The sequence below is a fragment of the Tasmannia lanceolata genome, unplaced genomic scaffold (genome assembly GCF_043159265.1).
Source record: "Tasmannia lanceolata isolate RefF3 unplaced genomic scaffold, GAP_Taslan_0.1 ptg000023l, whole genome shotgun sequence".
NCBI lineage: Eukaryota > Viridiplantae > Streptophyta > Magnoliopsida > Canellales > Winteraceae > Tasmannia > Tasmannia lanceolata.
The window spans coordinates 21,318,981-21,331,962 of NW_027518700.1; the positions used below are offsets into that span (position 1 = coordinate 21,318,981).

The following is a 12,982-nucleotide window of genomic DNA, read 5'->3' on the forward strand; positions in this document are numbered from 1 at the left end:
CTTTCTTTTAAAATTCAATATAAGTCTTTTTACTTGCTTAAAGTATAATACATTGATTCCAATATTATCTGGGTGAATCCAAAAGTGGAAATTTGTATCGAGAGGTATGCATATTTACCAAAAGTGCTTACAGTTACACTTGGGTAATAAAAGGATGGGCATCCAATCTCACAAGTCATATCATAGAATATGCCAATATCACTACATAAAGAGTTAAATAAGGAAAAGGAAAAAAAAAACTATCATAGGATGAATATTTACTTCTTTTTTTTGGAATGGTAAAGTATAATCATTCTAAGAAGACTACACTGCAGCTTTTGTGTCAATGTCAGAAATCACCTCTTCTTGGAACCTCTGTAGCATAAGGCGCCTCTGCTCAAGATCTGTTGCATACGGATCAAGTTGACCTTGACCTGATATGGGGGAAGACCATGTTTGCCTCTTGTCTCTCTTTTGCAGGGTTATGTGCATTGTCCCATCCTCTGTTACACCCAATAATAATGATGATGATGATGATGATGATGATGATGATGATGATAAGAAAGATGACAGCACTGATGATGACAATTATAGAAGGAATGGTTAGGATTGCCCAATCATATGGTGGTTTGAGGCAACAACATCTCCATGTCAGGGCCAACTCTAAGAAAATGCTAATGTCATGTGGGTCAGCTCAATGCATCAACGCTGCATCTAGCGAAAACTCTTTACATAAGTGCATCTCATAGTGTCATTTTTCTAAAAAATAATAATAATGGTGCATTTGTTGAGACATGATCATAGAATAGTATCGGGATAAAGGCTTCATAGTTTTGGACAGGACCTCTTTGGATACCTATAAAAATTATTTGCATGTTATATTATATGCAAATTAGTTTTGAAGTTAAATATGTTTTCTTGCAATAATGGTCATAATAATTTTAGAAATAATATAGTTAATGGATTACAAAGAGGACTTAATGCCCCATTTGCAAACAATATTAAATTAAAAGAAATTTATTTGCAGATAAGGACCAATTTTGGTGGCATAAAAGAAGCTCCAAGTCTCCACGAGCATTTGTTCGTGAAGAGTTCAGCTTACAAAGTTATAACTATCAATTGCTTTCTTCATTTTTGCACTCAATTTACTTTAAATCCATTGTCAATTAAAGGCAGAACCGAGTACAAAAAATCATAAATAGAGAAGTACCTAAAGTCCAAAATGACGAGTCAGTTTTCACTGGACAAGCAAGGTCGTGCTGAAAATCAAGAAAAGAAAGTAAAACAATAAATAAAGGCATAGTTCCACCAAGATAAGTTGTATCTGACAAAGAAAAAGAAATGGATAGTTCTACTACAGACATTAAGATAAGGAGGGTTTCCTTTGATTCCCACTTCCACATGCTTGGATTGGATCTTGCAATAGAATATTTTCGGCGGTGCGTTGGTGGGGAGAGGAATGTACATGTTCACCTCTTCGAGCGTCTGATCCCAATCAAAAACCTTCTGATCTAAAGAAAGGGAAGAAGCGGGTTGAAGGGAGTGGAAGATCCAAATCCCAGCTAGAAGTCGAAGATGAGATACATTTACTTACCACCATGCAGGAAGCTATGGCGCTTCTCTGGTGCCAAATTCTCATCCATTTCACTATTCCCCCTTTCAACTTCTGGCAAAAAAAAAAGGGATTTTTAGAAGCATTCTAGGGTTTTGTTTCTTTCAATTCCGGTGGTTTTCCTTAGCTTCCAATAAAGGTATGATAAATGTTGACATACACGCAGAAAATCATACTCCAAAATGCACATATGTATTAATAAAGCAAAGGTATGGACAACAATTGGAGAGAAAATCATTTGATGGAAAGAAATGGATGAGTTAATCCACACCACTTCGCCCCAATGCATCTGGACTCATTTACTCGTTACAGAATGTGACAAACATGTGCTGCATACTTCAAATGGTCAGGAAAAAGGACATGGCTAGCAAATACAAAGCATTTTTTCCATGAATATACAAAACCATGCGTGCACGTTACACTTGACCAACTCATATATTTATTAAGGGATTTGCCAGGCAATTTCGTGGAAAAGCATTTCGCGGCTGACTTTTGCATGAGAGAGCAGCCACCTCAGATGAATTAAATGAATGAAACAAAATCTGCTAAAAAGTGAGCTTGTGTGGCTGCTCTCATGCAAAAGTGAGCTGCGAAATAGCTTTCCACAAAATTGCCTAGCAAATCTCATTTATTAAATATAACATGGTAGTATGACAACACCCAAAAAGGAACTCATGAATGCATGTATAAAATTTAGAAATTTCCTTCAAAAAAAAGAAAAATGTGTTTTTTATTATGAATATGTTTCCCCAATTTTATTTCATATAAGGTTAGTAGAAAATGGTACCATCGAGGCCTAAGCCCTAATATGGGTTGTTTTTGTTGAGTACGTCAATTATTTAGAAAATAAAACAACAGATAATACAAAAAAATACCCTGACATTATAGGCAAATCCTTCTTTGATCATTGCAAGACTCATTTTCATAGCACAAAGCTCGCAAAGTTAGATAATTCAAACTGTTAGCAGTCAACAAGAACCACAAATAAAGGTCTTCACATCAATAAAATGTAGAAAACACCCTCAAGAAGTTGACGTGCCCCACTCTTTATCCAATATGTATCATTGAAGGTATAGTAGCAGAACTTCGTTAGATCAGAATGTATGAACCCAATATAGTCAATAGAATGAGAATGTAGAGCCAAATAGTAGCAGAATGTAGCGTTATTTGGAAACAGTGACTGAGGATGTTAACAACGGAAGTAAAAGGCAAAGTTGTCAGGACCATGGTTTAAAATTTCGGTTTCGGTACCGGTTTCGGACCCTGAAATTTCGGTCGAAATCCGGTACCACAAAGAAAATGGTATTTTATTCAATATTAAATTTCGCCCGAAATTACCGAAATTTTGGTAAAATATTAAAATAATAAATAAAAAAGGTTTTTTGGTTTAAATTTTGGGCAAAATCGAAATTTCGGCCGAAATAAATGACCGTTTCGGTTTTGGGTGATTTCGGTGTCGGTCTCCACCGAAATCCAAAATTTCGGATTTCGGTCGAAATTTAAAACCATGGTCAAGACTAATACTCAAATTAAAAACCATGGATCCTTTAGAAAAGGATCAGTGCACGATCTGAAAAATAGTCGCGTGAAATTGATCTAAGGAGAAATTTTTGAAAGTTTGATGCCCTAACTAAATTTAAATTGCTGCTGAAAATCAAAGATTGCAGACGAACCACAGTGCAAGTTGTTGAAAAGTTGAGCCCAATGTTTATGTTTTGTATTTTGCACCCTAGGGGTCACTGTTTCAAGCCCAACTTACCATCAAAAAGAGGAATAAGAAAAACTATCGCATATTTTAGACCAGAGTTAACGCACTATATGAATTCCATGAATGCACACTTTGAGAAAAGTGGCAAGAAAATATTCCAAGAAATTAAGAGAAAAATAAACACCAAAAGAACTTAAACAGAGAGTTTTTTTTTTGGATGAGTAAGCTGGGGTTAGGCGGACCCCTACCAGAATATATTAAATAGAAGAAAGGTATAAAATGAGCTTAAGAAAGCAACCCTATCTCCAAAGAGGAAAGGGGAAACAGCAACAACTACAAAAGAAAAAGGTTCTCAAAATAACGAACCAAAAATACAACAAAACCAAAAACTAAAAAGGGCACAAATTGAAACTCCAATAACTCACAGCATGGCTGCCCCAAACAGCAAAACGAAACCCCCGAATTAGCCTAATTTTTAAGGAGGTTTTGAGAGCGAGGGGAGAACGCAGGAGGAAGAGGGGCGAAGGAGCATTGGCGGGGATTTTCCATATCTATCTTTTTTTCTTATGAACCGATTGCCAAGGGCCTTCTTCAATGGCCAAATCCATAGTAGCACTGTCTGCCTTCGTGATTGGATCATCAACTTGCTTTCCCAGAACTGAGAATTTGTTCCTATTGATATCGGCTTTGAAAGATTTAGTGTTGGAGGCTATTGCATTACTATTTGAAAATCTTACAGAAGAGACGAGATTTGGATCATAATCTGATTTTCCTTCAACTTGATGCAGATATCAGTCCTTGCTTCTTTCGAATGATGACCATCTGACTTTGTTTTGTGGATTGATCTCCATTCCTTCTTTGGGACAGAATTTTTTTTGAATCGAATGAAGATGGCACTCTTCTGTGCAGTGGCTGAAATCACAGCAGGTATTGCAAGCTCTAGGGTTCCAATCGTAAAGGATTTGTTCGCTGATCACTCCCGAGGAGGTTTTGAGAAAGATGCAATCGGCCAGGACCTGAGTTGCACTAATAAGGACACACATGCTAGCGTAATTTAACCTCAAAGCTTCTGCTGTTTGGGTGTCCATGTAAAGAGGCTTGCCTAGCAAACTTGCAATCCTACTAAGACAATGATGCGACCAGAATTTGAGGTGGAGGCCCGGGAATCTGATCCACACTGGAACTTCTGAAATTTGCTTCCTTTAGAAGAGTTGGGGTCCCACCTTTGAAGAATTAGGGGTCTGCCCCTATAGTTATGCCCCGAATCTTCAAGGACACTAGGGCAATCCTCGGCACACGAAAATTCAAAAAGGAAAAAACCCATGCTCTAGGGTATATATTTGGAGAGATCCGGATAGCTTCCATTTACGTGAGGGGTATTCCCGGAGAGAGATAAAGTACGGTCTTTTACCCAGAAAGTACCTAACCAGGCAGTTTCCCCCTTTTTTTCTGTTTCCAGGGTTTCTTCATCCTCAAAGAGGAGCTCCATTTTTTATTTTTCATCTTCATCAGAGGAGATAAGATCGAGCTCAGTGGAAATAACATATGCTTCATTGCCATTGAAGAGCTTTTTCCACAAGTTTTTAGTCACTGGATCAGGGCTCAGTCCGAAGTCTTTTTATTTGGGACCGATCTGTTGCTGACTCCGGGGGGAAAGAAGGGCAAGGGAGTTCCTGGAAGGATTTGAAGATGAATCAATCAAAGGGTTTGAGAGGTCCCTGGTTTGCCCAAAGTTCGAACTTATTACAGGATACTCTTCCTTTCCCAAAGATTTTTGGACTGACAGCTGGCAGGATGACCCTCCTTTGATAGGTCTGAGAAATTAATGGGAATGGAATCTTTGGCTACAAGGCAAACCAAAGTGTGGGCACATGAAGAAGGAACATTTGAAGAGCTATTATCCAACTTCAAACCTGCACCATGGTGGTTTTGCAGGTCCAAGGCACGAGAAGGCCCAAAAGTGGGCGCATTTAATATAAATCCATCAGCATTTAAAGAGGCAGGACCGTGTTGAAGACCTACAGGGTCCACGTTCAAAGAAGATCCAGAAGATATTTCGACTATCTTCGCCTCAGCATGCATGGAGCCATTTGCATTGGGTTCAATTTCAGCATTAATAGCATTAGCACAAGCTCTGTCTGTCAATTGTCTTTGGTGATGCAAGTAAGAAATCTTGGATAAGGAGATGCTATCTGGAGAGGACATTTGGGTCACATGGTCAAAAGATGCATCGGAACTGCAAAATGCATTAGATGTTGATGTACTGTCCTTTGCATTCAATGAACTGTCCTTTGTATTCAATGAGGTGGTACAATGAGGGCTAGCGTCAAAAGAGAAGGTCTGACTTTTACACTAGTGCAGTCCATTTGACAAGAAGTGGATGTACTAGGGCCTGCAAAAAGGCCATTAGGAATCAATTGAAGCTGGACGGATCCAAGTGTACTATCTGCATTGATAAAAGCAGATTTGCAGGTAGCTTCCCTAGCTTGTCCAGATTTAAGATCATCAGAACATGCATTAAATGTCTCTGAATCAGAACGCTTTACCAGAGAAGAGTGGTCCATGGTGGTTTTTTCAAACCCCTGGTAATGCGAAGGAGTGGTATCTGGACTGGTAAGGGTGGATTTCTCTTCAAGAACATGGGAATTCCACCGGATTTGGACGACATGAGCTTCCGCACCCGGTCTTCGTACCCAATGCAAAGGTCCTCTTCCTCATCCATTTGGTGCCGTAAGCTGGCTTTTGCTTTTTTTCCTGCTTTTCTTGTTGTGCTTCTTCTTGGATGAGGACCCAGAACCGGATGAAAGGTTTGGGCTCGACTGAGTTGGGGAGTGATTGAGCTCTGCCTCAATGAACTTCAAGATGTCCATTTTAGCTCGCACTGAAAGGGAGTTTTCGAAGTCACTGGATTGAGAAAGCTGTTTGAGCTCTAGTAATCTCTCACTTAGAGAGCTGGCTTTGCTTAGTTTGTGTTAGATAAAGTCAGTAAAAGACAGTGCTTGAAGATCTTGATCAAGCATTTCGGGGAGGCTGGTGTCCAGACCCATCTCTACTTGTGATTCGAGCTTTGCCGGAGATGAAGGGTCCACCAATAGACTAGAGCTTCCCATGAGGTCTTTTAGTTGAAAGCCAGGAGACCAATTGATTTTCAAGTTTGCAAAGGATTTATGTGTAGATTCTTCATCAGAATCTTCAAGAGGGCTGTGATTCTTAGCATAAACTTCCATGGAAAGATTGAATTAAGGACTGAACTAACCGGATCAACCTAACTAAGAAATAAAGAACTAGGATAATAGAAACTGAATCTAAAAAAAACAGCCAAGGGCACATCAATCTATCGAACCAGGGAAGAAGAAGGAGAAGCTACGCCATAGCTTCTAAATATATAAGCACCATTGGGTTGAAAAATTTACAACCCAACACTTTCAATGCGAAATGGGTGAGGGACGATGTAAACAGAGAGATCATGTCATCTTTTTTGAGCAATTCATCTCAATACTACCACAGATCGTTCACACCATCGGAATTGCAACCAAACAAGAACTCTGTTAGAAAAGGTAATTGAAGCTCTGAGGTGAGAGTTACTGTGGTGGGGTGAAATGCATGTAGATTTTCGACAATAAGAATTAGAGTTTTTTTCCTTTGATTTTACCAAAGGAACCCAGTGAGTTTTGGAGAATAGGAAGGGACAAAAAGATTTTTGGAGTTCTAAGATAGGTTCTATGTATGGGTTGAGAAGGTTTGATATGGAGTCAAGTTTTTTAAATTTGAGTTGGGAAAAATAGTGGTTGTGGTTGTAGAGCCTTGTGATAGGTTTTTTTCCCGTTTCTTTCTTTACTTTTCTTTGGTTTGCAAAGGGGGGTGGAGAAAGTTAGGTATTTGCCTATTGTTTGTGGACATAGACACGAGTGTCACGTGTCGACATTGACACGGAGTGTCGGACACGGCAAACCGCCAAAATTTAAAAACGGGGACACGGCTAAAATAGAAAGTATATAATCATAATTTGTCGATACGGATTCATGTGTCGAGTTTCGACACGGATATCAGTTGTCTGACATGGCAACATCTAAAAATCTAGAAATGGTGACGCATACATGCATATTAAATTATTGATTATTAGACAAATATGTGTACAAAGACCCACATTAACTCGAACACTCCTAGCAATACATTTAAATGTGTCCAAAGGAGTGTCGACACGTGTAGACACGTGTTTAAGCAATAAATTCAAAGTGTCGGCTAAACCATAGGTTTTTACTGGTTTTCCTTTCAAAAAAGTGTCGGCTAAATCATAGGTATTTGCATATATGAATTGGATTTTCTCTATGGCAAAAAGGAAATCAGATTTCTAGAGTGATGCCTAGGGTTTTTGGTGGAAGAGAAGGAGATCTGCTTCAAGCAGGAAAGAAAAGGTCATAAGGGTGGGCAAGAAGAGGGAGGGTGTGGGGGAATAAGGGAACTGATTTGGGCTTTTAACGAGAAAAGAAAGACAACATAGCATACAAAACATAATACTCCTAATGCTCTCTAAACCAGTTTCTCACGTAAAAAAAAAAATCAAACACATTAAGCTCTGAAATGGATTATCATGAAGGAAAGAAAAGCATATAAAAGACACAGATTTCTAAAGCTCTCAACTTGGATTCATGAAACCAAACAACATATTTCTACGATCAAAAGACTACAATATATCTAAATTTCACTAGTGGTTTCCATGGAATGAAAAAACAAGAATTCAAAGATCTCCAAAAGCTCCAAACAGACACTTAAAGAAGAGCAGCAGCAAAGAAAGAATTGGGTCTGAAATGGTGAAGTTGATCTTGGGTCTAAAATTGTGATGTTGATTATCTGCGAAAACTATTCCTACCATTGTAACTAAAATAAGCATATAAATCTCGCGGGTAAAAACAAATCCAACCGATGGTTTCAATGCTTCAGTTGGTAAATTTTTCAAGCTTGGGTTATGAAATACAGGTGTGACAATCCAAGAGGGGGGTGAATTGGTCAATTAGAAATTTTAGGCTTAATTAAGGGAGATTAAAAATTAATCTATTTAATTAAGCACTAATTAATCTAACCCTTGTTCAAATAGATTTATCAATAGAAGCTAAGGTTTAGACATTCTAATCATGCACATTAAAAATAACCCTTGTTCAAATGAATATCATAATGCGATTAGGGTTTATAACAATTAACACAAGTGCATTTACTAACCCTTGTTCAACTAAAGCATAAACATAAGTAAGGTTATAGATTACCAATCACCACACGTGCAAGAGAAGGAAAGGAAGAGAGAGAGAGACAATGCACACCACAATGAGGACACCAAGATTTATAGTGGTTCGGTCACAACTTGACCTACTCCACTCTTCCAAGTTTGGCTCCTTGGGTACTCCACTATGATGAGATTTCAAGCCTAATCTCGAAGCTCTTACAATAAGCTTTTCCATTCTCAAAGGCCAAAGCGAAGCCCATCTGCACGAAGCCTTCGGCGAGGGAACAAACCCTCGTATGCCGTCTTCATCTTTCATGGGCGGAAGAAGAGACCCTCGTCTTCACCTTTGTCACGGGCCGAAGAGGAGACCCTTGTCTTCACCTTTTTTCACGGGCCGAAGAGGAGACCCTTGTCTTCACCTTTGTTCACGGGCCAAAAAGAAGACCCTCTTCTTCACAATTATTTCCGGGCCGAAGAGAAGACCCTCAACGAAGAACAAATAAAAATAAAAACTCTCAATGCCTCTTAATAGGTGGATTACAAAGTTTAAGCTCACAATCACTCCTAAGAAATAGCAAAAGAAAAGCCCTATGGAGTGCCTCTTGAAAGAATGTGGAAATACATGTTCAAAGAGGTTTTTGCTTTTGAAATGAAACTTGAAGCTCAAAGAGAAATGGGATTTGATCTTTCTCAAATGTTCAAAAGCTTGTAGAGATAGGTTTTAATCATGTATATATAGTGTATTTGAAAATATGACTGTTTGGGGTAAAACTGTAAATATTTGGCTTGAAAAAGTCAAGCAGAAAACGCCCCAACGGCTAGTTTGCTCGACCGCGGCGGTCGCCCGCCCTTATCGGGCGCCCTATTCTATTTTCAAATTTCTTACCGTCACGGTCGACCGGCCACATGGCGGTCGCCAGGCGAGGGCTAACTGTTTGCTCAAAAATTTGGCTCATAAAACACTATCTCGGTCGACCAACCCATGGCGGTCGCCCACCCAAACACATGTAGGATTGTTATGTTTTGAAACAGGCACATATCCGCGGTCGACCGGCCCGATAAAATTCGAGATGGCCTGGATTTCCAGGTTCCATCCCACGGTCGCCCGGCCTAACCCGGTCGACTGGCCCTTAGTAAAATTCCATTTTAACTTTAAAATCCAGGGGCTTTTGGGCTATGGTCTTTGGGCTTAAGTCCAAGATTTTCAAACACATTTTTGAGTGTGTGTATGATTTTCAAAGATGTAAAAAGTTAAGTATAAAAACTATTTGAAAACCTTTTCAAAGTGCATTTAAACATAAAATCAAGAGGACTCCAAATACATTCTAAAAATAAGAACCTTGAGTCTTCTTGGAATGTCTTGGCTCCTTTGCACTTTCTTGGACTTCTTCGGCTTGAGTGAACATCTTGAACTTTGTCTTGGCTCTTGTGACATGTCCTCCAATCTTCAATGCATGTTGAGGTTCATGAGGTGTCACCATGGCATGTTAAACTCCAAGCTCCTTCTTGACACTTGCTTAGGAAACTTGTGGGATCTTCATGATGAGCTTCTTTACTTGAACATCTTCAAATGAGGATGTCTTCACTATAGGTGCAAGCTCTTGGTTCCTTTGCTCCTTGATCCACAAGTCATGTGTTGTGAAGAGTTGTGTAATGGCGATTATGACATGAAATTCCTATATACAACACAACACCTCAAAGCAACACATTAGTCCATAAATGCTAATCAATTTGGTTTGCTAGCAACAAAACAAGAAGGTAAGGTGAATGATTAACCCATGGGAACCCTTGGGCTTACAGGTTAAAATGAATAAGTAAAAACCGCCCATTGGTTTTGAGATTTGTCCAGGCTTACAATATTGTCAGGTATTTTCAATCATCATTTCAGTTGTTTATTTTTCTCAGCAACAAGATTCCTAATGATGCTTTTATTACAGCATCTTTAGATGGTTTTGTACTAACTGTAGTTTAAACTGTTACTACATGAGTATCACATATGGGTTGACCCACGCAAATGTTATGTACCATACCAGGCAATATGCTATTTAATCGTACCATTGACTTGGTGATACCTTATATAGTGCCAGTCTGCCAGACTATTTTAGGCTTAGTGCGTTATTTTCCACATAGTAATGCAGGGAAGGGTTCTTTGATAGTTGAGATTAAATTTGCCAGAGTAGGAAACGGTTGCGAGAAGTGATGCAGGAAATGAGGGGTTTACCAATAAAAAAAAAGAAATGAGGGGTTTACAAACAAGAAAATACGGGAAGCGAACAACTCTAAAGAAATTAAACAAAAAAAAAAGTATGGGAACCATCATTGAAAGTCAATATTGAGCATGTAATAAGCCTCATTGGATGCGAAAAAGAAGAACAAAGAGTATGATTGTAATAGGTTAGGTGTAAGGGTTAATATGGGTAAGGATTGCAAGTAGAAAAGAAGTCTCCATGACTAATTAGAATGACATTTTTTTGGGAATTTATAGTTTCACTTGTTTTTTTAATGGTAGCTTCACTTGTTTTATTCATGTGCATTTAATGTTTAAGTTTTTGAAAGAAGATTCACAAAATTTTCATTTGAAACTTAAGACAGGTGTTCAATTTTTAAATGCACTCTTTCTAAATACACTCCTTCAGCATCATCAAAAGGAGAAAATATTCTTTTAGCAAGAACTAATGACATAATAGGAATCATACTCTTAACTAAGCAGAAATACGTCGGAAGCATATGGTAAGCGCACTTCCCCTAAATTTGGAAAGCGGGAAGAACTTAGCTTCCGGGGAAGCAAGCTTCCCATCCAACTAGGAAGCTTCCGGTAACTATGAGTGCGCTTCCCACACGCTTCCTACTTTCCTCCTAATTAATAGTACACTTCCCATTTAAGTGATTATCTCTCTAAGAGAGTTTTTTCTACTTTTGACCAAGTTGAAGTAGCATATTTTAAAAAAAGTAAATTTAAAACTTAATAATCATCATAAATTTTAATATGTTGCAAACCTAACTTAATCCCACTCTTTCTATGGACTTAATTTTCGCTTCTACTGAGGCTTATTAGTTATTAAATGCTACATGTTAACATTTATTGACGCTTCCAATACGCTTCCTCTTTACTTTCTTCCGTATTTTTAGCTTCCCAAGTGAATTTCCGGGTAAGCGAGCTTCCATCCAACAAGGAAGTTTCCGGTAACTATGGTTGAGTGACTCGAGCAATACTTGCCTATACAAAAGGAAGGAAATTTCAAAAAAAAAAAAAATCACACACACATGAATTTGTTTCATTTTTGTACCTAATGTATCAAGTGCTCAATAGAAGGATCGAATGATATAGTTTTACAGAGTAGCATGTTGGGATGGCCACATTATAATATTTGTAAAATGCTCATGTCTGTACCCTTCTACGCATACAGATCAAATATCAAAGAAGAAGAAAGACACAATTACATACATTATTTGATAAAACCGGATTCTTGTTTCAGATGAAAAGGTAAAACAAAGCCCAAAACCCAATTCACCTGAAGATTTCAAAGGACGAAACTTTCGCCCTGGAAAAGCTTCTATTTGCGACTAGTCTCTGCAATTATGAAATATAAACATACCACCATCAATCAATCTCAAAAAAAAAAAGACAAAAAAGGGAAAATCAAGAGACAGACCTTGGTGATAGCTAGGGTTTTATGGTAGGGGAGGGAGCTGGGCAGAAAAAATGGAGCTAGAGTAAAAGAAAGGATTTTCCATCATTTGTCGAGGGAAATCACCGGAAATCACTAAACCAAATCTCGTAAAATAGATTTCCTCGGAATTCGATTTCCCTAGCAAAAGTTTTACATGCGTAGAAGGATTCATAATGGGAAATGTTATCAGCACTGCTGTATTTTGATGAGGGCACTCTAACTTTATTAAAAGTACAGTATGGCCCGTACTATAGGATGATCCAAACCGTCCATTAGATGGGCCCCAGCCTAAATAAGTTGTGCCCCAAAAATCATTTCCATAGATTGATCCTAACCCTCCGATCTGAATGTTAAAGGGTTGATCCTAACCCTCTATAGATCAGAGGGTTAGGATCAACCTATGGAAATAATTTTTGGAGCACAACCTATTTAGAATGTGGGCCATCTAATGGATGGTTTGGATCATTCTATGGTAGGGGCCATACCGTTCTTTTAATAAAGTGAGGAGTGCCCTCAGCAAAATACAGTAGTGCTGATAACATTTCCCATGAATAATTTTACACTGTTTCGGTAGCATCATTTATTTATGCAAATGTCTAATACATTTATTTGGATGGCATTCTTCTAATTTGCCCCCTTTGCAGAGATGGTAGTTGGGTTGATTGCCATGACGAAAAAAACATTCAACTCGGTCTGGTTGGATCGAGTTGACGCCAACCGTAATCCAACCTGAGGATAGCATTCCCCCAACCCTAACCCAACGAAACCTGAGCCTCAGGTTGAGGATGGTCAGC

The 12,982-nt window shown here is 38.6% G+C and overlaps 1 protein-coding gene across 5 annotated transcripts in view; it reads right to left on the reverse strand.

The window, feature by feature from the left end:
- The window catches only part of LOC143856235 (HSP20-like chaperones superfamily protein), a 57,319-nt gene extending 44,972 nt beyond the window's left edge, over positions 1 to 12,347 (reverse strand). Inside the window, exons 1-6 of one of the 5 annotated variants that reach the window (XM_077366392.1) lie at positions 12,171 to 12,344; positions 12,030 to 12,088; positions 1,574 to 1,645; positions 1,342 to 1,485; positions 1,190 to 1,238; positions 340 to 482 (exon numbers count right to left, since the gene is read on the reverse strand). In XM_077366392.1, the coding sequence (XP_077222507.1) occupies positions 340 to 482; positions 1,190 to 1,238; positions 1,342 to 1,485; positions 1,574 to 1,618 (381 nt within the window). In that variant the 5' untranslated portion in view covers positions 1,619 to 1,645; positions 12,030 to 12,088; positions 12,171 to 12,344. Of the gene's footprint in view, positions 1 to 339; positions 483 to 1,189; positions 1,239 to 1,341; positions 1,491 to 1,573; positions 1,646 to 11,962; positions 12,089 to 12,170 lie in introns of all 5 variants that reach the window. The other 4 variants (XM_077366391.1, XM_077366390.1, XM_077366394.1 and 1 more) reach the window with 4 other exon arrangements.
- Between the last annotated feature and the right edge of the window lie 635 nt (positions 12,348 to 12,982).